At 47.8% G+C, this 27,514-nt stretch overlaps 1 protein-coding gene across 1 annotated transcript; it reads right to left on the bottom strand.

The window, feature by feature from the left end:
• Nucleotides 1-174: 174 nt before the first annotated feature.
• LOC105561689 lies at nt 175-27,026 on the bottom strand. The gene is made up of 12 exons (XM_012011892.1): nt 26,125-27,026; nt 19,972-20,074; nt 18,685-18,881; nt 16,747-17,893; nt 15,407-15,660; nt 14,740-15,006; nt 13,674-13,850; nt 8,059-8,184; nt 6,491-6,718; nt 5,714-5,965; nt 3,420-3,550; nt 175-483 (listed from the first exon to the last, which is right to left on the bottom strand). The coding sequence occupies exons 1-12, from the start codon at nt 26,534-26,536 to the stop codon at nt 373-375; spliced, it is 3,405 nt and encodes a 1,134-aa protein (XP_011867282.1). The 5' UTR covers nt 26,537-27,026; the 3' UTR covers nt 175-372.
• Between the last annotated feature and the right edge of the window lie 488 nt (nt 27,027-27,514).

Below are 27,514 nucleotides of genomic sequence, written 5' to 3'. Positions count from 1 at the left end.
GATCGCATAAATCTAGCGGCTAAATCGTTACGTACTTCCATCCCCTGTCCTAAAACTTGATTACGCCCGGCGAGTCGCGAGCGCGCGAGGGGGAAAGAGGACCGAGAAAGGGCGACGTGTGCGAAGGGACATCCGTTTTTCCTTCTCTCGCACCTTTCCCCGCGTGTAACCTGCCGGACAAAACGGAATCCATTACGGGGCCTATGTAAGGAACGTCTGCGCCCGATTCCCGTAACATTTCCATTTATATTACCTTATCGTTATTCTTCCGCGCTGCTTCTTCCCTCTTCTCGCCGTCCGTTTGTCTCGCTCTCCTCCCTCCCTCTCGCTCCCGCGTCCCCCGGTTCTTCCCCGTCGCGCCTCCCCGGCCGTTCACTCCTGACGAAGGACCACGACGAAGACGCACTTGCTCGACCAACCGGCCTCGTCGCTCGCCTCGTACTCGATCCTGTGACCGCCGACGTTGAAGTGACGACCCGGGCTCTGCGGCAAAGTAAAGCCTGGTTTTTCACTTTCTGCTTAATTGTTAACTAAAAATTAGTCGATTCTCTATCTTAGGTAATCCCTTTTTAAAAAAAAGACATGTCACCGGTGTGCACGTCGTTAATATCGAATATTTTCCGCGATGCCGATTGATTTTCTCGAAACCGGTGTGTTTCACTTCTCTTTTAGTTTCGTGTCATTTTGACAGTTCGTAAAAAAACAAAAAGTTTAAAAAAGAGAAGTTAAACATTTAGGCCGGTTCATAGTCAGATCTTATATTCAAGACTGTCTCAAGATCATCTTTAGATACTCCGTAGCCAATGCAATGTTCCATGCAGCAGCTTTAGATAAATTCAAGACGGTCTTGACTGTAAGATCTGACTATGAATACCGGCCCTAAATGAGTGAAGGAGAATGATACTGACAAAGTAAGATTTAATAAGAAAATGAGAGACAGTGTGAAAAAATGCATTGAAGTGATACCAATTTAGTACACACAGAAAAATACAATATACTACCTGCAAGTAAAGATTATTTGTTCCAAGTATTTGATAAGTTTATATATCCGCAAATCTATCATAATGTCGTCGCAAGTGTTATATTTACTCAAAACATATTCTGGTTCTTAGTAAGTCTAGTACTTGAAACAAAAATACATAGAATTATTTGAAGCAAAACAATTTTGTTTCTTCTGATTTTATTAAAAGAAGCATACGGAATTCTTCAATAAGTTTTATAATTTTCTTCAAAGAAGAATAAATTCTTTCTTTGAGTATAAGATGGCAAGCTTTTCTAAGACTAGTAACAAGCATATCTTAAAACTATTATTAAGAAAATATTCTTTGTTAAAGCAAACTATTACTTAAACGGAATAAAATAAACTGAGTAATTACTTTTCTTGACTGTACAATAATATTTTTCTGTGTGTAAGAATGGATGAAGATAAAAGGTATTATAAAAATATTATTATGTGTTATAATTATTAATTTAAAACAACGATTTAAATATCAACTAGCAATAAGTTATCAAGAGAATGGAACAATCTACCCTAAAATATAAAAATAAAGATAATGGCTGAATGACGCGCGCGTAAAGTATTCTTCTAGTAATATAAAAAAAAGATAGAAGTCGACTAACCTCTGCTTAGTTAACCAGAAAATGAAAGACCGGGCCTAAGACGGCGAAACGTCGTCGCCGACGATAAATCGTCGTGGTAAGGGGCGAGGGTGAGGAGGGCGGGAGAAAGAGAAAGAATTTCTGCCGTGCGCAATTCGTCGCCGACTTCCGGAGGGCTCAAGTGAAAATCACCCCTTCCGGGAGCGAGCGAGCGCGAGAGAATTTTTGGCACGAGCCGAGAATCCGCGGGAATCTCGCTTCCCGCCGGATTTATTCCGAAAATCCGCGTCCCTCTCTCTCTCTCTCTCTCTCCCTCTTGCAGCGGAAAATTACGCTTAACTAATTTTACGCTCGCGGCTTTCGTACCCGGAAATCGCGTCCGTATTTCGCGCCGCGCGAAAAATTTGCATTATTCATCAAAAGGCGCGCGGTTCCGGGGACGAAGGGGGTGAGGGGAGAGGAAGGCTAGGGTAACGATTCGGGGGTGATAATTGACGCGCGTCGACAAACAAGCTAATTAAAGCCGGCGATACACGGCGCATTCCGATACGGTGTCGCGCGTTAATTTCAGATCGGCGTTAATTAATCAGTCATTCGGCGTGCCGCGATTATCGCGGCTGGACGGGGGAAATTATGCCGGCGACGGACGTGGGCGCGTTTGTTAGAAAAGCGGCCGCGGCCGTTCGTTTATATCGAGAACTTAATTTATCTCCGCCGGCGGATTTTCGCTCGTTTATAAAATGGCAATCTCGATATGTTACGCCGGACAATAATCGCATAATGGGCATTTTCACGCTCGCGAAATATTAACGATTCGCTGAAAATCGCATCCCGTCCGCGCGATCCGCCGCGATTATTAAGCACGCGTAACGCGATACGTTATCGCTCGAGCGGTGGTACGCGTGTATCGAATGCGCATACCGAACGACAGGGCTTTTTATGATGCATAAACATCGATTATCGGGGTATCAAGCAATTTTTGTTCGCGATACTGCGCGCTCGGGTATCCGAGATGGAAATGAAACGTATCAGATAACGCTGACATTATTGGATAATTATGTAGACATCGGTTTATAGAACGCGCGCGCCGGAATGTCAATTATAATTATTCACGCGTAATTACGACACCGGCCGAGAGTCGCGGGACTCGACCCCCTCCCCCCCCCCCCTGAAACGAGCCCGAGCAAGGGGGTAACCACTAGCCAGGGTTGGGAAAGTTGCTTTATAAAAGTATCTAGTTACAGTTACAAGTTACCAATTCGGAAAAGTAAGCGTTACAATTACTCAAAAAGTAACGAAACGTTACTTCGCAGTTACTTTCTTGCAATGAAAATAAAAATATCAAATCTGCGCTTGAATTAAGTGTCGATAAAAGCGTTTATGTGCAAATGCAAGACCTAATGCGATCTGTGGAGGTTTAAAAAATATGTAAAGTAACTATTAATGTAACCGAAACGTATATACATTTGCTATTATAATAAAGTAATTTTATCGAACATTACAACTGAGCCCCTTCTATTATTCTTTCACTAAAAGAAGTAATTTTTTTGAGAAAATGTTCAAATTTAATGTTCATTGTCTAACGAGTGAGGAAACTTGAAAATTAAAGGCAAAACGATTACATGGAGATTTCGTAAGGATTTCATAGCGATTTCGGAGACACTGTCCCACGATTATATTAGTGGTTACCCCCTTGAACCCGAGCGTCATTCGAGTTTTCATGGCGCGTTGGATCCGCTGATTCCATAAACTACCAGGCTGTTACCCCCGAGCTGAAAGTGGGGCAAGAGTTCCGCCAGGACCCGCGGCAGATCCCTTACCTCGTTATTGCTGATCCTCGTCACCTTGACGTTATCCGTGAAGGTCGGCTCCGTCCACGTGATCGCCGTTCCGTTCCTCCCGACGACCTCGATGTCCCTGGGACAGTCTCTGACTTTCGGTGCCTCGCCGCCTAAAGGGTGCGGGATTAGCAAAGAACTGACGTAACGGCAAGTTTTTCCGCTCGCCCGCTTTATCCGGCTCGCGCTAAGCGAGGAAATTGCGGGGCCGTGAGAAAACTCACCCCGCGGGCGAATCGAATCGACGGCGGTGTCAGAAAGTTCGATTTCCGCATCGTCGTCGGATGATGAATCGGCGCGGGCCCGGCGCGGTCGCGGGCGCGGCAAGTACGGCGAAGTGGAACAAGTCCGAAGGAGCCGAGGTTCATTTATCGCTCGTCGCGCGTAACGTGACGTCGGAGTCATAAAACGGGGGTTGGGGGGAGGACGAGCTTAATTCAAGTTTTCCTGCTGCCGCGCGCGTGTCCCCTCTCTCTGTCTCTCTCACCCCCCCCCCCCCGGCGAAATATATATTTTTCATCCGGACGAGCGGAAACAAATGGCGACGAAGGGGGCGGGGAGAGGGAAAAAATTATTCTTTCGCAAGAGAAAGGGAGTATAATTTGATATTTTCTCTTTTGCGTCGTACACCCGTCGGTCTAGAAAAAGCTTATTCACGCGCCAAGTCCCCCGCTCGTTACGCTCGCGAGAAAGGAACGGCGAGTCGAGTTGCGCGCGTCGCGGACCCCGTCCGCGGAATCAGGCCAGCGCACTCCCCGAGAAAACTCGTTGGCTCGAGTGTCAGTGATGAAGCCCCGGGAGTTTGCATTAAATTAGTTTCGTCAACTTACTTTTAGGCACGCAAACGGGAGCGCCGCGCTCTTGCAAGATCACCGAATCCTCGGACCCGCCGCCCGGCGTTCAATGGGACCAGACCGCGCGCCAGCGTTCGCTAAATCGCCCGAAGGGACGCGCCCTCGAGGGGGTCGCGGATTGTCTCCGTCATATCTAACCCCCCGGCGGATTTACGGTTCTCCTAAAAATCCTTAAAATATTCCTGACGCGCGTGTTACGCGAGGACTGCATTTTCCCTTCCACGCGACGCGTCTCATCTCGATGCGAAATCGAATTGGAATAACGGCGACGATGCCTCGAGATAGCGAGACTCTCTCTCTCTCTCTCCCTTTTTTTCTTCATTTTTACGCGAGCGCGGTAATAATTTACCAGTTCCTGCCGCGGGAAGTAAGTTTGCTCGGAATCATATAAGGATTTAACTCGCGGTGCAGCGAGCTGCAGCGCGTATTTCGCTCACGTCCCGGCAAGATGCGTCGGGATAGACGGGGGTTGGCGCACGGCACGAGGGACGTAATATTCTTAAGACGCATCTGAAGGCTCTCGACGCCCGGCATTAACGGGCGACGTGGAGAACTTTTGACACGGCCATGTTCGTTTACAGGGCGACGTAACAATTTGCCAACTCGCCTGCTATACTTGCGCACTTTTCCGAGCTTGTATTGCAACGAGCAAACGTCTCTCTGTGTCTCTCTCTCTTTCTCTCTCTTCGAATTCCCCGAATTATCATCGCGCGCGCCAAGAAACGGAAACAAGGGAGGGAATATTTCAATCTCGCGCTGTTAATCATTGAGAAACTGCGAAGTTTCACGACGGCTAAATGATGTACGGCCCTCCATTCTGCGCGCGGTAGTTTATTTAACATGTGTTCCTCCGATGGAATTAACCGATCTACCGTGTTACCCTCCCGCCGCCATCCGTTATTAATCAAGATTCGCGGGGTTCAAGAGACGTTTATCCGCCATCTTCCGCAAAGTGCAACCTCCATAATCCGGATTAATTAATGCGGGGGGCGTATCGTGGATTACCCGGGGAGGGACTGACCCTTGAAGCGAGCGACCGCGTTTTCGGGACGGCTAATATTTGGCGCACGATTTAAACCGTCGTTTAACATCGGTAAATCCGTTCGCGGTGATTTCCGCAGCGCCGATTTTTGTTATCAAACCGAAAGTTATTAACGAAACGCGCAAAACGAGTTTGAAAAGCCAGAAAAAAAAGCTGTACCTCCCGGAAACGGGGATGCCGGGCGATAATTAACTTCGAAAACGTATACGCGTTGGCGGAGCAGGGGAAGGTCGCGATTGAGCAATTACAAATTAATAATTGCTATTTCTGCTTACTACAGAGGGGACCGTGATTATCACGAGCGCCCGAACGAGAATCATCGTTAGCGGGGCTTATAGCCCGTAATACGTCGTTAACACGCATCCGCGCAAATTAATTACCTTTGACGATAATGCGTAATACACAGCTGGCCTGCTTCTTCGATACCGGGTGTCGCGCGAAAAATGTAACCTCGTGCACGCCGGGCTCCAGGCTGGCCTCAAGCCGCGTGCCCCAGGAAGGCTTCGATCGCACGTATCGGAACCAATCGAGATCCGTCGCCGGTTGATCGAAGGTCACGAACGCCTCGTCCCTGCCGGGCGGTAACTCGGCTACGACGTCCTTCGGACACTCCAATCGGGGCTTGCTATATCCTGCCGAGCGGGAAAAAGAACGATATCCCTCCGCCGATATATGTCGCGGCAATTTCTCAGGCGACACCGCGAGAACGCGAGAAATGCTTCGCTTCCTTTTTTAATGAAAAAAAACACGGAAAGATATGACGAACGGACATACCTTCCCGTATCTACTCGAAATTCTATACGAGAGACATAATTAGAACATTATCATTAAGTCGTTTAGCTGAGTGTCTTAAAGTTCCGCCCGTCTTGCGAGGAGAGGCAGAATTCTTCAGGTCGCAATTTGAAAAATAGCCTCAACTTCGGCCCCAAGAGAAACTTGGGAAGTTTAATGAAACTTAAATATTTTTAAAAGACCCGTCGTTTCGTTGGAAATCCAATTATCCATTAATATTAAAATATCTCGAACCATAAACGAGATCGGGAGAAAACGCGGAGAGAGAAACTAGCGGAAACCGTTACCTCCGCGCGCCGATAAATCGTACGATACGTCCTGGTTTTTTTTAATATTTTTTTTTATCAGGAAACTTCTATACTCACTGACGCACTTTCCGTGCTGCGCTCCGTCCCAGGTGCCGTCGGATCGACAGGTCAACTCGTACTCACCGCGAAGCTGATACCCACGGGGGCACTTCAGGAAGCACCTCGTGCTGGGTCGATTGGGCACTTTTCGTCTGTCGCGCCACAACTTGGACGTGGCTGATCGGGAGCATATTAAATAGCCGCGATCGACCGGATTTAACGGTAGGCACGCGATACTATTTATGTCTGGAAGATGAAGACCACAGTCCGGGATTACAATCCGTGCGTCGTGAAGCTCATCGAAAGGGACGAGAGGAATCATCGAAAGAGAAGCGGCTAACGCTCGGTTACGTCTCAAACCAGTTCGGAGAACTTGTTTCACGAGACATCAAAGAGTTTAAGATATTTTTTTTAAACTCATATAGCCAACTGATAGACTGGCAATAAGAAGAGGAAAGTCCTCTATTATGAGACAGCAGGTTTTCAACGCCCAACCACAAATCTTTTTCCGCAACGACACGATCTAACATCAATTTTCCGCTAAACAGATTTCACTCCAAGGGCTATAAATTCATGGTGGAGCCAGCAGACGGTGCCCATTAATTTAGCGCCAGAAACTCCGCTGTCTCATAATAGGGGGCTTTCCTGTGTATTAAATTTCGATCGAGTTGTTCGCATCCAATTTACCGATCTCTGATGAAACGGTATTTGCGGCAGTTTCCGATGCGCAAACGAGTACGCTCCACTCCTCTCTCGACTACTAAACTCCCAACAGCCGAAGTACCAACTTCCTTTTCCTTTGACGCGACACCGGCTTATCCCTCGCGACCGCCGCGGAAATAAATAAACGATCTGCCGGCCATTCATTCGCGGGCAAACGTATCGATTGTGCACGCGAGCGCCAAGTGCAAGCCTGCCTCGAGCTAACAGCGTGCGTCAACGCGAGCCCCAGCATTCACGTACGGCTCATAAAGCTCCGCGGGCTCCGAGCCCGTAATCTATGTACGCGCACTCAAAGCGGAACCCACCGCATCCATTGGTATTACGTCAGCCACGTCAACCGCCGCGACGCTTCCACGTATCAAACACGATATGTATGTATGTACATAAGACAGGAATTACAGATGCCAATGGCGGCGAGAGGAAGGACCTATCGCGGCTGACGCGTCCTGGTGCGAGTCGCTCCTGCGTGACAGCTTTGCATAATGCTACCCCTCGGCGGATACGCGCTGCGACTAACCGGGGGGTGCCGATGCACACTCCCAGCTCGCCCCCTCCGCCCCCCCCCCACCCGTTATCGCACGACTTCAAAATTTACAAAGTTACACATAATTGAAAACGTTAAAAAGTTACGACAAAAGGATGGAGAACTTTTTCCCCGTGGGGAGGTCACGTTCGACTCGCTCGACTCGCTCGACTACAATAAGGGTGCGCCGGCACACCCTTGAACATCGCGTTCGCTTATCGCGCTCATCCGTCGCGCGCGCCCATCGCGTTCGATCATCGTGCCATACCCGGGGCGGCGGCGGCACGTCACGCGCAAAATGAACGAGGCCGCGGAAAGTGATTTGTCAAGGAGCACGTACCTACGCAGGATTTCCCGTCGGATGACAGGGCCTTTTCGTCCCCGTCGCAGGCGCAGAAGAAGCTCCCGTCCGTGTTCTCGCACACCTCGCTGCACCCGCCGTTATCAACCGCGCACTCGTTGATGTCTAAACACAGAAGCCCAAGTGTAATTTGTGTTCCTTCCCGCATCAGACGCGTTTAAAGAGTTGCCGAGCTATCGAGATTGACACTTCATGCCGAAGTACGAGGGTGGGTTGAAAAGTTTTGAGCCGCAACATGAAGATGGAATTACTTGCCGTCGTCACTTCGGTACTCAGACTGTACATGCTTTGAAGGATACTTCTATAGACATAGTAAATACAGACTGAGGCCGGTGTTCATAGTCGATTCTTATTTGTTGTCTTAAGAAGCAACGGCTCTGTGATTGGTTAAAAACACATCAAAAGTACACTTAAGATGATCTTAAATATAAGAACGGACTATGAATACCAGCCTGAGTGTCCCATTGAATAAGCTGAAGCTTGTGAAGAGAGAGAGAGAGAGAGAGGGGGGGGGGGATTTAAGAAGACTTTCTTTCTCTGTCTTCTCTTCTTGAGAAGAGAGAAGACTCGAAAGTCTTCTTAAATCTTCTCTGTCTCTCTCTTCACAAGCTTCAGCTTATTCAATGGGACGCTCAGTCTGTATTTACTATGTCTATGGATACTTTTGAAAACTTCAGCCATTTTTGACTCTCAGTTGTTGTACGACAGTCGCTTGTGTCAGTGGATGTTAGTATTTTCGTAGACATGGAAAAATCGAATATCGGGTCAAAATTCACGAATTGCAGTTCAAACTGATCGACCACCCCTCGTATTCACCAGATCTAGCCCCAGTGGCTTTTTCTGTTTCCTAAATTCCAAGTTTGGCTCGGAGGACAGAAATTTTCATCGTACGAGGAGGTCATAGCATTCCGTAGATGCCTATTTTGCGACCAACTATTATTCGAACGGGTTAAAGCGGTCGGAGCATCGCTGGATTAAGCGTGTCGACTTAAAAGGAGATTATGTAAAAATAAAAGCGAGTTTGACTGCAAAAAAAGGTTTCCATGTTAGGCTCAAAACTTTTCAACCCACCCTCGTACGTCAGAAATATAAAATTTTATTAATCGCCTCTTCTCAGGGCTTTGCTCTCTTCGTGACCCCGGGGTATTCTCATGTATCATAATTGTATTAACAAAGTGTAGTTAATAATGCATTAAATTACACTCCATAATGGAATAGAAAATTACGTATTCCATACGTTCTCCTCTTGCAAATAATTTGATTGTCACCGACTGCGATCCTATTGTAATTTTATCGACTACTCTTCACCATGTTTCGACCGATTGACGTAATTTTCTACCGCGGCTCCATTTTCTACCCCCACGTTCTCTCGACTGTACGCCGGGCTGACTTTGATTCCTTCAACGTCATTTTCTAATCGTCGCGTTACGGGATTGATCATATCATAGACCGGAAATTTAGTATCAAATTATAACCTTCCAATTCTAGCCCAGCGAGAAATGACTGATGACTTGACATCGACGCCGTCGTACTGACGTCGATTCGACATCAATTTGAGGATGTCGATATCGATTCGACATCGTTTCGGCATCGATCGGCGAGTCATTTTTCACTGGGAAATTACGTGGCAGTTTCGCCAACCGAACTCGAGGCACCCGTTTACGGCTCAACGTGAGAAACAGCTGCAAGTCACTTTTGCGATATCGCTGAAGGACGGCTCAAAGCGGGGCCGAAATGCCATTGTGCATTGTTAATCAACATTAAATATCGTTACTCCAAAAACCCACGCACTAATAACCGCGTTGTACTCTCAATGGCCATTATTAAATCCATTTTGTTAATTTCATTATCGAGAGAATCCTTTGTTATTTTTTTCCCTTTCTATAATTATACATTATATGTAATTAATACGGACGGTGTATCTTTCGATAGCTACGTTAGAGCGGAATTATCAAGAAACGTACGTTTCACGAAGTATTCAGTATCGACCACTTTAATATCATACACCGTGCACATCCCTCTCGCTATCCCTCAGGCCTTAAGGGGATCCTAAAGACGCCGGCGAACTCGATCAGTGTCGATATAAGAGACGGAATTAAAAACATCAATTATCGACATCTTTAATTCCAAGTTCTACTTTAGACCGGTATTCATAGCCCGTTCTTATATTTAAGATCATCTTAAGCGTACTCTTAATGTATTTCACAGAGCCGTATTAGCCGACTAAGAATACCGGCCTTAGATGTTTCCTCAGACCGGTATCAAGCAAAGTGAATAAAAAGTTAGTAAAATTTTTAATTTCCTTTTGTTTTTTTTATATAAAGTCGACCAGCATAGACTAGACTTTGCCGCGTACTTTAATTCCGCAAAAGAGTTTTGCATTTCTACGAAGCCAATTAAAAGATTACTTCTAACAAAGAACGTCGATAAAACAGACGGCTTTAGGATCCCCTTAATCGCCTCTCATTTCGAAGTCGTTCGCGTCACGCTGCCGCGATAGGCGTCTTGCAATTGATTACGAGGGCTATAAACGATCTCGCAGACGCGAGTTATCTTTAATCTCCGAGATCGGCTCGGCGCGGTCCGCGCCTTCGAGCGTCACGACGCGACGCGACACGTCAAACGAATCCGTCCCTCAACGGGGAACAGACCGGCGCGACGAGGCGAACGTTCGCCGCGTCGAAGAGAACGTTGCACAAGGCTTCTTTCATTCGCGCTGTAATGACTCCTTCACCGGCGATCTCGCGTTCTTTGGCCCCCGATCTGTCTTTCAATCGTCGGCGAGATTACGTTAAATTGAGCGAAGTGGCCGAGTCGGCTATTGCCCGGGAGCACTCTCAATGATAGCCGAGAGCACTCGACTTTCGCCGGCTTTCACGGCTTATAAATCCGCGCGGAGGCGCATACAGGGTGTCCCGTAATCCCGGCTTAACAACAAACTCGGGAGATCGGCCCCTCTCCCTCCGCGTTTCTGATTAATTAAAAGCGGGACCGAAACTTTTCGAGGGGGCGGAGGGGGGGGGCGTCGCGGGCACGAACGCGGGTTCGGCGGCGCGAAATGCTAAAATTGCGCGGCACTCGCCGCTAAGTGAAGGTCCATCATCGTTTATCACCGTGCAACCCTCGTCCTTCGCTCCTCCGTTTTAATCCCACATCTCTCGCGCCGCGATAAATCTCCCCGGCATACGGCATTCCGGCAGTATGCGAAACGCGAGCGGGGGCTTGCGAGAACCGCGGACGCGGTTCATTTATTTATTCCAGCGCCTCGCGCGCATCGAGGCGCAGCGTCCGCGAACGGGGACGGAACGCCGAGCAGGAATCCCTCTCGCCGGCGCGGCGCTCCAGTTTTCCTCGAGAAATCCACCCCGCGCGCGTTCTTTCAGCCGACACCCCCTTTCTTTTCAAGTCGCGCGCGCGCCGGAGATTGTAAGATTATCGCGATAGTCCACTTTTCGCCGGTACAAAAACCGGCGCCGCGGCGGCCTCCCTCCGCCTTTGCGGGAGCGAAATTAGAATTTTCTCTTTGACGCCGCAACACCGGAGGGGATTCTCATAAACGCGACATTTCGCGGGATCGGACGCGTATTTACGGTTCTTTTATCTCCCTCGCGGGACCACCACGCGGGGGAGGAGAGGAGCGCGAAACGCGCGTCTCTTCCGGTTTTAAAAGGGCGGGGCGATTCAATGCCCTCACCGATCGTTAAGACGATCCCTTACGCCGTACGGATGCGTGGATCCCCCTCCCCCCCCCCCACCGTAGCCGCGCATTCCCGCCTCGGGGGGCGACTCGTAACGTCGATCATTTATAAAAATGCCGTTCACGTAAAACTTCCCTCCCCAAAGCTATTTAACGACCGAGGTTGCCGTGGAAAAAGGAGGCGGAAATGGATTGAATTTCCGCGGAATAAGATTCGCGAACGCCTGTTACGTTGTATCAAACGAGCCGTAATGTTCCTCTCGGTATTCACCACCGCATCAATTGTAATTGAAGGATTTACGCCCCGCAAAATTGGATTGCCGGTTACGGCATCTGTCTCTGTGTGTCTGTGTGTGTGTGTGTGTGTATCGTGAACTGCATCGGAAGAGAAACGACTGCGGTGGAGATGCGTCTTTTGAACTATTGTCGCGCCCGGGAGAAAGAAAATGCCGGGCTGGACGTCCCGCAAGTGTCCAGGGTATCGATACGTCTCCTCGTTCAAACGTCGGTCACCCGGACGCGCGCCGCGAGTGTCCGCGATGACAACAGTCCCGTATACGAAAGCACCTCGCATTATCGCGACAAATACGCGCGTACGGGTATGAGGAGCCCCGCAGAAAAGCGTATTTCGTATAAAATGCCGATAAAAGCGCCGCGTTTTTCCGATCGCGCTTGTGCGCGCCGGCAAAACGGATTGCAGCAGGGACTGCATTTTGTGCGAGCCATTCCGAGATATTCGAAGGTATTGGGGGAGAAACTCGCGGGACTCCTAAGAAGGTTACTCTCCCGAGGAATGCACGATTGGCGGAAAAGAAAAGGCTCTCTCTCTCTCTCTCGCTCGCTCGCTCGCTCTCTTTCTCTCTTCATCCGAAAGCAACCGATGGTGATATAGGTATCGTCCTTGCGGGGCCGTGGGGTTACGATTCGACAGTACTTCGTTCGCCGTCTCGCGGAAAAAGGAGAGAGAGGCAGCTCGGATTTCCTCGAGGAAATACTGAAGCTGCCGCGCACTTTCGTCGAGGATCGTACGGGAGAATTGTCCAAGAAGTTTGCGATCGAAGGAACTTAAACGGGCGCGAGCTTTGCGCGAAACGAAATATCGCCACCGGAATACAAAATATTATGGGGAACGGTGCCAATCGCCGGGCTCGAGATGGATTCGCGACTCCGCGAGTGAGAGCTTCAAGTAGCAACAAAAAATAATGGACGCGCGCAAGGAAGACGTAGCTCGTTAATTATGGCGAATCTGTACAAGAAATAAGTCCCAAACATTCACCGACACCCCGTATATGTGTGGCGGCTTATGAATTATTTTGAGAAGAAACGCGCGTAGGGAGCTGACGCTTTTGGGAGCAATGGCCTCTCTGACAAAGTTCTCGTGTACACGTCGCGGAAGATCACATCTCCATTCCTAACGGTAACACGATGCTCTCCTGACTTATTAACGAGAACTTATTAGCTTAACTCCTGACTTAAGCAGCCGTCCTAACACGCGCAAATTTGCAAAGTGGATTCATCCGCGCGCTATAATTCGAGCGCGTAGCTGCATCGCCTAACAATAAACTCGGAGATGCAGTCAGACGTGATGTGGGTCCCATTGAAATTATTGTCAAAATCTCGCTCTGACATTTCCGAGCGGTTAACAAAAGAGAGTGCGCGACGAACAGTTTTCGCGGAGTTATCGAAAATTTATCGCCGCTATTAATCATTTTTTAAAAGAGAATTAATAAGAATTATCTCGCCCAACGGGACGCCCTGATTGTCGAACGCGATTCATCGCGTTGGAACGGCAGTTAATCTGGACGGCGCATAAATTAACACGCGCCGGCATGCAAGATGAATGCCCCTCCCCCATTCTTCAGGACGAAAATCGAGCATTTTCCATTATCCGACTCACCGATGCACCCGTGGGAAGTCTGCTCGTAGCCCGGCAGGCAAGTGATGGACAGGCTGTCCAAGATCGGCTGATCCTTCAGCTCCATAGCTTCCGCGCATCGATAGGAACCCGGGGTGTTAATGCACCCGTAGCGACACAGCTCCGTCTGAAGATCCGGCACCGAGCATTCGTCCACGTCTACGGGAAATGATCGCCATTTGTCAAACGTCTCCGACGCGTCTCCTACGGGGGCGTCGTCGCGGCGTGCGGGATCCCCGCGTGCAAAATCTGAATTGAGTGCGTTTGGCGCGGGCTCGGATTCGTCGCGAAATTTCAATCGTACGTCGGCCGACACTACGACTACAGAAGATTAAGATCTCTACATAGAATGCTACATAGTAAACTTGGAAAAAGAACATTTATAAAATCAATCTTCTGTACATTTCAATACTGCCATCCTAACCCTGCCGGAAATAATTCTACAAAATTCTACGTAAATTTAAAAAGTGTTATAAAAATCAACATGGAAATGCTAGAATTGGAACACTTTTGTTCAATGTTGTAATATTCTACGAGTAAGCAGACGTTTTAATTCTTTAAGATTGTGTTGTTTCTCAAATTTGTAAAACTAGTAAAGTTGAGAACATTGTAATTTGTGATACCATTTTGTAGATATTAAAAAAAATGAATGTTTCAACGAAGATATAAAAATTTCTATAAATTTCCATTTCAAGTCAATTTTTTGTACTTATTTATAGAATTTTTTCCACTGGGGAACCTAAAAAGCAGTATCTTCATTTTTTGGCCATTGTAGTCAACTCACTTTCTATGTTTCTTAGAGAACAATGGCCAAAAAATGGAGATACTGCTTTTTAGATTAGGACGGCAGAATAAGAGTCGGGGAAAATTTCAGAAATTGAAATGTTTTGAAAACGAGTAATAACGTACGAAAGAAGTGAAACAGGTCCTTTTGACTAACAGCTCTAGTATCAATGTCTAGGAGTTGTAAACGAAAATAGGGAAGCGCTATCGAATTGTGTACAGACGAGGTCGCCCGATCGATCGCCGACCTCGTCCAATTGTTCACCTTGACACGTCTTCCAGTCGTCCTCGAGCATGAAGCCGTCGGGGCACAGGCAAAACACCCGGCCCATCGTGGACAGACACGTGTGGGAGCACCCGGCGTTGTTAACGCTGCACGGACCCGTGTGCCTGTCACGCTCGCACGTGTGATTGTCGGCAGCCAGAGACGCGTCTCGCAAACCCTCGCACGAGCACTCGTATCCTCCTACGAGATTTCGACAGGTGTCCTGGCAGGGACCGTGACCGTTGTTCAGTAAACACTCGTTGATGTCTACGCAACAAACGTCGCGCGCTTAATCCGCCGCTAACTGTGCGATTTACTTTGGCGCACAGGCGTAATTAATCAACTCCATAAAACACTTTGATGATGTTTGAACAGGGCAATTACCGCTCCAGGATCGCTTTAATTGAGATAAACAGGTGGCGTTTACACGAAGAAAATGAGGTATCAAGATAGAAAATGGAAATTAAAATCAGACCGAAAGTAAAAATGTATAAGTGTCTAATATTTAAATATTCCAATGTTGTGAAGGCTAATATTTAAAGTCAAATTATGTAAACTGACGTAAAAAGGGGGAATTGGCGCTCGGCGCGGACAAAGTTTGTGCATAAAAATCTCCGGGAATTGCGTCCATTAATGATAATTACTGGCATGGCGAAATCGTGCTCACCGACGCATTTGCGGCCATCCAATCTGAATCCCTCGTAGCAGGAACAGACGGGACGCCCGTTAATTTCGTTGCAAACGTGCTCGCAGGATGCCTCGGCGCATACCCCGTTCGGGTTTTGCTTGATCTCGCACTTTGGCACCTGTCCGACCCACTGACGATTCCTGCAGACTAATCGGCTAGCCGAGGATACCATACGGTAGCCTGGCACACACTCGTAATCGGCTTCCAAATACCCGTGGCCCGGGCTCGAGGACCTATTATAATTGTGTCGTGCACGCGGCGAGTTATTTTTACGATAAAATTCTATTTTCTCAGGGAGGATCCCAAGCGTTAAATGGAAATCGAGATACATTTTAATTCTAATGCACGTCACCGGGGGGGGGGGGGAGGGGGGGAGCGCGTTTCGCCCTCGTTTTCAGATTTGGAATAAGTTTACCTTCGTCTATGAATTCTCGTTCGTCATCAACGTTACGTGTTTGTTAATTAGATAAGATACACGTTTGCTTCAGTTAACGTTCGCTTTAAATGCGATTTTAATCAAATAGAACTCGATTTGAGAATTATCTCGAAGAATTTGATTATTCAAAGTAATGTCAGTCCTTTCGGGAGATATCCCGTACGTGTTTACGTAAGCTACTTAGATCGTTAATTTCAAGACCGGGCATTTGCACTCTGCATATGCGATTATCGTACCGTCACTTTGATATTTTGAAACGTGTCGAATTCCAAGTTTTTATCCAATCATTTTTATTGCTTGTTAATTTGCGAAAAATTAATTTTGCTTCAGCGTCATTTTAATGCAAAAAAAGATTCGATTTGGCAAAATTGATTATTAAAATTAACGCCGTGCTTCCCAGGAGATACCTGGCGCACAATTCAGCTGGCGAACGTAAATCCAATTGACTCCGTTGAATCTTGGCTCCGTGATTACACCGAGCACTGAATTACAGTGATAAAGAACAGAAGAGCGCCTATATTTTACACACATTTGACCGTGCATTTTAAGTTAAACGTTTTCACGGGACAAGATCTTGTTCGATCTCATTGCTCCCAATGAAGAAATTATACGAGGCTAAACCGAGGCGAAAATATTCGACTCGGGTCGCGACGATTACAATGCCCTGTGCTAATTAACAAAGTATACTTATTGCGATCTATAGATAATTCGATCGAGGGGAAATTGATTCGAAAATGACATCGGAGGATCTGATTAAAATTAACGTCGGTCGCCCCGGGAGACACCTCGCGCATGGCTTACGGCAGCGCTCGTGTAAATCGTTGACACCGGGATTAGTACCGAGCATTGAATTATGGATGATAGAAGGTAGGAGAGCACTTACTTTACATATTTGATCAGCGCGTGGCGAGATAGAGGCGCCGGCAGGAACGTCCCGTTTATGCAGGATAAGTCCCCTTTCGTGCCGCCGTCGTCCTGCGTCGTTCCCGTCACGCCCGTGACTTCCGCGTTTCCGTCGCCGGTCTCCTCGGCGCTCTCCTCGGAATTAATTATCGGCTTCCTCGGCGGATGAGAGCCGGAAGCGCGACGGATCGGCGGCTCGCCGTGGCGCGGCAACGACAACGGCTTCAGCCGCGACGTCATGTACGCGTTGTAGTCCTTCAGGGTCCTCTCCAGCACCTCGTTCTCCAGATCCAGGATCGGCAGGTCCTCCTCGGTCCTCGAGTAGCCCAGCATCCTCTCGGCGTCGTAACGCGAGCCCCTGAAATCGATTTTACCCTCCGACGACGAGACGGCGGCGTCCGCGCTTGTCCCTTCTTCGCCCGACTCCGCGCCCCGTCCGACCGATTTCCTCGGAGGGGTATCGAAAATGCCGTCGTCCAAAATCAAGGGGTCCTTCAAGGCGGACTTGGAGATCTCCATTTCGAGCTGCTTGGAGAACTCCCTCTCCACCGTGTCGGCGTAAACGCCACGGCGCGGCGTCGTCCTTATCAGCCTCCGCGTCGTCCCGAGCGTCGGGCGACGCTCGAGACCCGACGACGTCGTCGTGTCGGTGGCCTCCGTCAACGAGGCGCGCTCGGGGGCGACGTTCGACGAGCCCTCGATCGTCGGCTCGGACGTGTTGCTGCCGGCGGGCTCGAGTCTCTCGCGGGTACGCCCGCCCAGGCCGTCGTGCGCCTTCCTCTTGCGCTTCGACGACCGTCGCGCGGCATCCTGCCGCCTGCTGTTCCGCCGCGTGTCCCTCCCGCTACCCCTGTTTCGCTCCTGCCTGTCCTTCTTTTTCCGCTTTCGCCGTTCCGCGCGGGACTTCCGCGCCTCCCGGCTCCTCGGCCGCGACTTGGAGAGAGGGTCGTTCCTCTTCCGCGGCGATCGATCCCGCTTGTCCGCTATCTCGTTCTCGCGACTGTCCTCGGCGATCGTCTCGTGCACGCGACCCTTGACACCGGGGTCCGCCGGCCCCTCCTTGCCCCTACGTCGCTTTTTGCGCGTCCGGCTGCCGAAGTTGCCCTCTTGCTGCTTGCTCAAGGTCGCTGTCGGGCAGATAGCGAGGGTAGCTCTTCAGCAACGTATCGATTTAATGTTAATTCTGTTCAAATTTTTATCCTATTCGTTGCTGCAAAAGTGAGATACAGTGAAAAAGGGCTAGCGCTGAGAATCGAAAGCAAAAGGTGAGGCGCCAACAGGAAGTTGTTACAAAGCCGTGCTAGAATTAGGTAAAAAATAAAAATTGGAGCGCCAACGGGAAGTTGTTACAAAGCCCTGCTAGAATTAGGTATAAAATAAAATTGGGGCAAGTAAAAGGAAACGCTAACGCGTGGAAATAACGCAAAGAAAAACAGGACGTAACGTAGGAGTATTACTCGAAAGAGAAAGCGGTCGACGCAAGTTAGACGCTGAGGAACGAGAAGAGGCGAGAGAGGATGGTCTGATGGAGGATGGCGATTTATTGTAAAATTTGGCGGCACAGTACGAGAAAGAGGCGCGAAACTTAGCGGTGCGATAGGAGGGGGATGGACAGCAGATCGGGATAACAAGAGGAGTGTTTGAGGTGTGACATTAAGAATTCAGACGTAGCAGAAGGAGTCGATCGGAGCTCTGGGGTATCGCGCCCGATTTAATAATCGGCAAAATGGCTGCCGGCCGAGTTGGACGAGACACGCGGGGATAAGACGCGTATCTGCGTCGACGTGAAAAATTTGGGGAACAACGCGATTCGCCCAGAAAACGGATATCGCGTCCTCCCCCTCTGCCGCGGACTGATTTACCCCGGTGTACACGTTTCCCGTTAACGTTGGAGAGAAAGAGAGACGATTTTACTCACTGACATTTACGTTTCGCCGAGGCGGAATTTTCGCACCATTTTCTGACAAAAGGAGGTGTTTGTCCCCGCGTTCATCGCCGCGGGCCTCCGCTTTCGCTTCCGCTTCCGTCTCCTCCGGCTTCTTGATAATGCCTCGCGACGAGAGCGTCCTTCTGTTTTCCTCGAGAGCCTCCATTCCCTCAAAAGATGCGTCCCGGCTGGCAGATAACAACAGTTACCTAACCATCTTTGCTCTCGCAAAAAACAAGGGACCTAAGAGACGCCGCTTAGTCTACTAAATAAATTATCGGTGGAACAAAGAGGACCATGTCGCGCAATTTCAACGTTTCAAGACTCTAAAAGACCACTTTAGTCGGAATTTATTCTAAGAGAGGCCGAGGTATTTTTACGTTTACGTAGATTCGTGTGGCTTACTTGCTTGAAAAAAAAAAGGGAGGAAAATAATAAGACGTCGAATATATGTACAATATATGACACGGAAAGAAAAATGTAGCTGCCGTAGCCCAAAAGCTGCATGTGGCAACTGAATTTCAGTTGTAAAATGTGGACAGCTAATATTTAGTTGTGATAGCTAGATATTTTGCTACTGCGCCTATTAGATGGGACAGCAAACCGTTTGCTGTGCGATATACTTATAATAAGCGATTATACTTCAACAAATGACAGACCTGAGATTTCGCGCGCTCAGGCACGGCGACAGAACAAGTGACAAAAGTGTTCTGTACCTGAGCGCGCGAAATCGCAGGCCTATCATTTGTTGAAATATAATCGCTTGTCATTTAAAAGCTATTATCGACATTTTTGTATTAGACTTTTCGTCTTGAAATTGTCTAAAGAATCTGCGATTAAAAGGATATCCGATGGTTTTAGTACACCCTGAACAGCGTGGACATAAATACAAGCTGCACATATTTAAAAGGAATTCCATCGGCGATTGTAAATCTTCCCCTACGTTAACGTTACGTAATTAATTCGTCGAGAGTTGGCGGGGGTTTCGAGACGGCGCTTCTTTGACGCTACCGTTTCGATAAACCTTTGCGATTCTGAGCTATAATTACAGCGTAATTCTATTGAGGGATTCTCTTGTGATATCCGAGCGGATGTGCAGTTTTATACGAGCGAAAGAGCCGCGCGTCATCGTGAATCGAGAGTCGAGAGCGCCGCTGGATCCTCCTCGCGAAGAGTCTCGTTTCTCGCGTCTCTTCTGCATCGCGTTCCGTCCGGAAGGAAGGTTCGACGAAAAGCGGTAGCTCTCACGGCCCCGGGGAGATCTCGTCGATACTTTACCTATACTGACGATGGGTTTCCAAAGTGTGCGAACCGTCGCCGGCACGATCCGATCCCATCCTGTCCCCGGACGTGCCGCGTGCCCCGGCATTTTGGCAGAATCCTGCGAACGCGAGCGAACTCGATCTTAGGGGCTCGATTGGCCGTGGCGGGAAAATAAGACGACGAGACAGACAGGGGAGGGTGCGTCGGGTGCGGGGGGAGGCCGTCTCTTCCCGCGACTGCATCTCCGCGGGCGATGCAGCCAGCGAGGCGAAAATGCGGAAGTTCCATTGTGAAGTTTGCCGGAGCCTCGCGCACACTTGTGCCGCGAGTTCGGTCGAAACTTGGACTGTTACCGCAATGAAACTACGCCACGCGGAGCCACGGAAGTCATCGGTCCCCCGCCCGTCATTTCGCTCCGTCGAGCGAACCGCCCGTCGTCGATATGGAAATTCTTTAATGCGCGGTGATGGCGATAAAATCGAGTTGATGGAAAACGGGCGAGGGAGGAGGAAGAAGGACGGGCGGGCGCGGTCTCTTAAAGGACGAGGGAGAAATATCTTAATTTCTCGGAGGATGTTCTCTTTAGACGCCTCCAAGACGCCCTACGGATTCTTTTTTCTTTTTATTTTCTTTTTTTTTGGAGAATGCAACCGGCGCCGCTGAATGTAAAGGACCCTTTGCGAATCTCTTTCGAAGGTAGCGCACGGAAGCAATTTTAAGCGATAACATTTTTTCGCCCACTCACTTTAGCGAGTTCTCTCTCAATGCACGATCGCGATTTCTCGCTCGCGAGCTATAATGTGGATTTCGGCGCGCTAACGAAGGGATGCCTATGGGATGCCCGGAAAACTTGCACGGTAGATTATACTCGAAACTTTTACGAGGCTCTCGATTCGAGAAGAGGCGGAACCGGCCGCATTTTCCGCCCGCCGTCGTCGAAGAAAGCTCGTCGAGCGAAGCATCCTTGACTCTAATCTAGGCGATATCAAGTGGCAATTGGTATAATCCAGCGATAATCGACTTTCTCCGTTGTTACCGCTGTATCTGAAATCGTTGCGAACGAATGCAGGTGCCCGCCCGAGAGGTACCACGGCAGAGATTATTCCACCGAGAGAGATTTCATTCGAGTATTTTGCGTCTGTACACGGTAAAAAGCATAATGTTAACATTTTCCGCATATCCCGAAAAGTCTGCTCTAAATTTTAAGTTAAAATAACATTCACCGCGTGCGTTACTTTTTGACAAATTGTACATGTTAATTAATTAACGCTGTACTCCGCATTTATGTTTATGTTCTTTTAAGTGCGATGTAATAAAAACAGGCAGGATGAGTAAACCGTACGAATAGTTACAAATTAGAATAGTTTAAGTGATTTTTAAGAAATCGATATTACATGTTTCGGTTGATTTTGTGAAATGGTCGTGTTAAGAGGATCCTAAAGTCTGTTTTACTAACGCATTCGAATGTAGTTTTTGCGCCGGTAAATCTTTTGTTAGCTTTTATGCACAAAATAATACCAGGATATTTAAGTTGCGGACCGCATAGCAAAACATTTTCATACTTAAAACACTCAGGTCAGAAGTCTAATGAAAAAGAAATTGCTATTTGAAATTTTCATTTTTTTTAATCGTGAACGATTTGAAATTTTTTGACTTTATAAAATTACAAAATTCTTCTTTTTCATTAAACCTCTGACCTGAGTGTTCATGTATGGAAATGTTCTGCTATGCGGTCCGCAACGTATCCTGGTATTATTTTGTGCATAAAAGCTAATAAAAAGAGATTTACCAGCGAAAAACTATATTCGAATGTGTCAGTAAAACAGACTTTAGGATCCTCTTAACACAACGTTTTCAAGCACCCATACTAACCGCTCCTTCGTGCAGGAGCCACCTTAAATATTATACATGTGCACGAAATTGAGATTTTATATTATTAGATTTATAATTCAACGTAGCGTAATTGAATTTGTACTATGGTAACGCGATGTATGAAATAAAAATTGAATTTATATAATTAACATAACATATTAATTTAATATATACGTATATTTCCGATTCAAACGTGTCTCGCGTTACACATAGTATTTGAAGTTGCAAGCAAAATCCCACCCTGAATCCTGACACAAATTATAAATAATTAAAAATCTACGAGATATCTAGGAATTGATTTAGCGAAATTGTAATAAATTTATACACTCCTCGATATTCGCAATCGTTACCTCCGGGAGCATCCAATCGCTCCAATTGCCTTTCGGCGTGCTATCGGAGAAATATGAAAGAACAGAATACATACGCGCGCGCACGCGCGACAAAGGGGAAGTGAAGAGAACTGTTCCAACTCTAGAAACAATTAAAGCGAGCAACTAAGCTTCGCCTTAGGCAGCAGAGAGTAATTCGTTCGTTTCTCCATCGTAATAAGCGGCCGACCAGGGTGGTGATTCTGTCGCGAAAGTTTAATTAAATTCAATCGGCGGTAAACGACGTCCGTATAATATATGTATATTTCATTGAGGGGAAAACCGCCCCTGCTCCCCCGATTTTTATCATTACGGCCAACCGAAACGCGAGTGCATAAAGAATCGCGCGGCTAATATACACTCGCGATTTACACGTGTTTACGCATCCGCACCACCGACTGCAAATACAGCGGTTTCGGCGGGGAGGGGGAGGGTCGGGCCTGGATTTGATGCTTTAACGGCCGCCTAAATCAGCAATCGGGACGCTTGTGTGTTTCACGTTTATTTTCACATTGCCCCGACAAGAATAACATAATGTATGACACATTATGCCGGCGCACGGGCGTGAATAAATGAGTACATTTCGGCGAGCGGCGCGCGCGCCGGCAATTTTTCATTCGCCCCGCTCGCGCGCGAGCATGCACACACGTACGGCGGCGGTCGTTCCCGGCGCGACATTCCGCGTCTGTAATATTCACGGGTCATCACCTTTAAAGTTACATACGGGTTTTCGCCGCGCCAACGGCGGCGCGGTCCAGGACCCGGCGATGCGAATCCGACGAGGCGGCGAGCCTGGCGCCGGGAGATACTCCTTCTCGTCCACACCGTCGTCGCGGGGGGAGGCGAATCTGAATTTCGGATCGCGCGGACGATCAATTTTTGAGCGATCTCCGCGAGACACGGGGGAAACGGAGACCGGGAACGGCCGGAATAATTTCCGAATCGAGACGCATAATCGCGGTGCGCTTTGAATAACTCGGTGTAACGCGCGAGAGGGAGAGACACAGAGACAGAGAGAGAGAGAGAGAGAGAGAGAGACCTTGGGAAACTGCCTGCTCTCGGAATTTCGATAAGCGGTTCGCCGGCGACACCTGGGGAAACCGCTTATCGTTCACCTGCGATAAGCTCGGCATCACGGGGGAATTTCGCCATCAGCTCGTATCGCGCTGATGCGCGATGCCGAGCCGTGGCCCCGTCGTTGATCCCTTGTCAATTTTCGCTCACGACACACGACGCTGGGGACGACGAGATTACCTCCGGTAATGTTGCATCGCCAATCGAACGAAATGAATTTCCGGAGCGCCGGGGCTCGGCCAATAGGACCTCCCTCTCTCTCTCTCTCTCTCTCTCTCTCTCTCTCTCTGTCTCTCTTCCCCCCTCGCTCGCTTTACCTCGTAAAAGGATAAATAATCCCTCTCCAAAGAATATTCCCGGCGATCGATGAAAAACGGCGCGGCGCGCTTCCTATAATTATTCCACATTATGCACTAAGCCCTCGCCCCTTCGGCGGAATAATTCATTGAGCGTTTGACGGCTGCCTACGGAGACGATTATGAGAAAAACCGATTACGAGGAGATTACGTTACGTCATAACTGTGAATCGCGGGTCTTGCACGAGAGAGAGAGAGAGAGAGAGAGAGAGAGAGTTATTCGTAGGAATGGTTATGAATTACACGAATCTCAAGTATATTTTCCGCCTCGTCCCCGCGAGATGATGTATCGCGTTTATGCGACTGCTATTATTTGGATAGTTGTTTTAAGTAATAAAGCGTAACGCTCTCGCGTCGCACAGAGACGCCATCGCCGAGAGCGACGCGAAAATACGCGGATACGTTTCAGCCGTGCTCCAAATGTTTAGACCTTTCTCAAATGCGTTTTCGAGTTTTATGCAAACGTCACGGCGATATTTATAAATGATATTACTCCATTTAAGCCGTAAGCGGAGCACGCTAAAACGAGTAAAAAGTGCAGTAGAAACAGTATACATGCGTTTCATCCCCCGTAAATCTTGCGCCATTTTGTTAATCCTGTTCTGCGCGGAGAATATGCAACGACGTAATTACGTGCGAATGTACCAACCGCGCGAACAACCGCATAAATCGTAAACGAGTTAAGTGGTGAAGTTAGATTGCCCGGTGCTCATTGTTTTTTCATTGTTTAAGTGGATCACATATACGTGGAGGCCCGGAGAAAGGGAAGGAGGGCACGAGGGAGGGAGAGAGAAAGAGAAATCCACTTAATGTTAATTCGTAAATCTGCTAATACGCGTCCAGCGGCAAAACTAATTACATCGCGCTATAGAAAGACGCTGAAGCAGGGAGAGAGCCGGGCTGGGCATTTCATTGTGATTGCACCGTCCACAATGCATCGTGAAAATTAACAGACCGCGGCCTCAAGTCACTCGCGGCTCGCAGAGGGGAAGCTGAGAACGCGAGTTTCCCCGTCGCGCGACGACGACATTTCTCCCGGCGAGATGTAACCGACTATTTTTCACTTTTAAGATACGGGCCATCGGGCGGAAGAGGTGCGGTATTAAGGAGGCATATTCCTCGCGCCCTAAGGAATGAAAATACGAAAGGATTTTACGTGAGATAGCCGCTCTATTACGCCGTTCCTCTCCATTCCGCCGCGGAGCGGACGGAAGAGGGACGTCGCGCGGGGAGGCGCGTTCCCCGCCCGCACGAAAGAATGAACGTACAAAAGGATTTAATGTAAAATAAGCCGCTCTATTACGTCGTTCTTCTCCATCCCGTCGCGGAGGTAGGAATCTTCGCGCGCGAGAGATCCCGAGGGTCCTCCGCCGAAAAGGAATTCGCCGTTCTTGGGATGTACGATTTATCACTGACTCGTACCACTGCTCCGCGCGACGCGACCCTTTTCGATTAACAGATAGCACCTAATTGCGCGATAATTCTCGCGTGTTTTCTACAAGACAATGTAATCTCGCCGACGAAATAAGACAATCCGGAAACGGAATCTCGGTCGGCCGATTCCGGACGGGAATTTGTATAACGCGGTTTTGAAAAACCACGAGACACGAACATTTGCATATTATTACGGTCCCCTAAACGTTCTTTATTCATAGCCCCGTCGCTTCTTAAAATACGATGCAAACGTCTTGTCTCGGTTTTTAAGCTTTATCTCGGACGCGCGCGCGCGCGGGACGTGGACGTATTTCTCTTTTTTTACTCTCTATTCTACAGGCGCGTCATATAAATTAAAATGCAGACACAGGCTGACGTGCTCAAGATTGAATCATCTTGCATTTTTCCAAGATTGATCACTGAATTGATTACCATTCGCAAAAAAATTAGTTGACATAGCCAGTAATTAATTCATTAATTCTGTGTATATATGTATATGTATATGTATATATTATATATATACCGGCTAGTCTTAAAAAAAAACTGTTCACTGAATGGCGTAATTAACGTATGTTATTATAATTACATATTGATGTGTGTTCTTAATTAACGTAATTTATAATAATTTAAGTAATTTACACAATAACAGCTAATTATTACTAAAAGAGGCAGAATTAATAATTTAATTCGATAATATAGCTAAAAATATTTATGATTGTAAATTATTTATATATGTACGTATATAATTGAAAGTTATTCGATTTAATTGTTTACTACGCGAATTTTATTTAACGAATCAATAACGGCACGAAATGTCGAGCAAAGATTATCCCATAAATATTAAATATTAAATATTCATATCAATTACATATGCATTAGATAAATATGTTACTTTATACCAAGTTGCATATGGAATGAAACTTTGAACCGGGGACCCGTTTACGAGTAACAATAACAAAAAATGATATCCCGATGTCCAAGAGATATCTCTCCGAGAAAAGAAATTGAAGTACCTTTCTGTCGGGGTCCAAAATGGAAAAAAAAAGATTAAAAATCGCACTCACCAAGCGGCAGAGCAGTCGCCACGAGAAACAAGACGGCACAGGCGAGCCTCGCGTGGCTCGCACGTTTCTCGATGCACATAACGCGTCGTCGTTCACACCGGCATCCGAATACTCGTACCGTGTCGCGCGGCCGCTCGCGTGGCTCTGAGTGTGCCTCCTCGTTAGATTTCGAGTTTCGAAACGCGCCTCCCCTCCCGCCCACCTGCGTTCTCGCTTTCTCTCTCTCTCTCTCTCTCTCTCTCTCTCTCGTCCGCTTCAGTTTAGTCCCGCGCATCGCGGGACTCGCGCGCAGCTCCCGGATGCTGCGAGCGGTCCAGCGAGGCGCCTGCTCGATGGCAACCCGTTCTACAACCTCGCGTGCTATCCGCGTTTGGCGCCACTCGCCGGAGATCGCAGGGATAGCTCTTACCATGGGGGGAAAGATTACTTTACAGATCCCTTCTTGCCGATCGCTCCACGAGCAGGAAGATTCAAATTATTCGGAATGTTGCGTGGGAAGATGTGAAAGCGAAAAATAAGAAGAGTCTATGAAAATTAAGGAATCAACAATTCACGCGTCGCAAACAACCTCGCGCATCCCAGTATCATATGCTTAATAATCATTCGAACATATCTAATTGCTTACAATCGATTTAAAAAGCTCGACGATAGTCGGGAAGAGCGCAGGCGCGAAGCCTCTCTTTACAAAGCGTTAGTTTGAACTCGAACTTTAGAGTTGCTATCGCAAAAGAAAGGTCAAGAATGCTCCGATCCGTTTCCCAGCCAGAACGTTGATGTCGATTAGATGTCTAATAGATGTCGGGGATGTCTAATAGATGTCCAAAGGCGGGTCCAGACATCGTATCACCGTATCGTATCGTGATCGCGTATCATGAACAGCTAAGGCCCGGTTGCACCAACGTCACGTAATTTTAACTGTAGCTTAATTCACTCTTTGTCGCTTTCCAACTGTTTCCCTTAGAAAGAGACAAAGAGTGAAATAAGCTAAAGTTAAATCTAAGCGACGTTGGTGCAACCAGGCTGAAGTGTGGACGGTGCGCCGTATCCGAATACAAGTATGATCCACTTGGAGTCGGTATTTTACCGAAACATCAAAGAAATGATACGTGATACGGATACTGTCAGTGTAGACGCGTTTTCGATCCTGACCACTCCATCTGACAAGGCAGCATCGCTATTCAGTCGCGTTGCTTCGTGTCCAGCGGTTGCTTGATGTCAGAATGGAGTGGTCGCAAGATAAAATAATTGATTTAATAAATATATATATATATATATATATAAAGAAAAATCTATTCTTTGGAGTGTAACAAATCCGCATCATTTTAATCGGTTAAAAAAATGATGCATGGGAGGAAATCGCGCGTGACACTGGAAGATCGGTCGAGCATTG

The sequence above is a fragment of the Vollenhovia emeryi genome, unplaced genomic scaffold (assembly GCF_000949405.1).
Source record: "Vollenhovia emeryi isolate VEMERY1.0 unplaced genomic scaffold, V.emery_V1.0 DF939203.1, whole genome shotgun sequence".
Taxonomy (NCBI): Eukaryota; Metazoa; Arthropoda; class Insecta; order Hymenoptera; family Formicidae; genus Vollenhovia; species Vollenhovia emeryi.
This window is presented reverse-complemented; position numbering and strand designations above follow the sequence as displayed.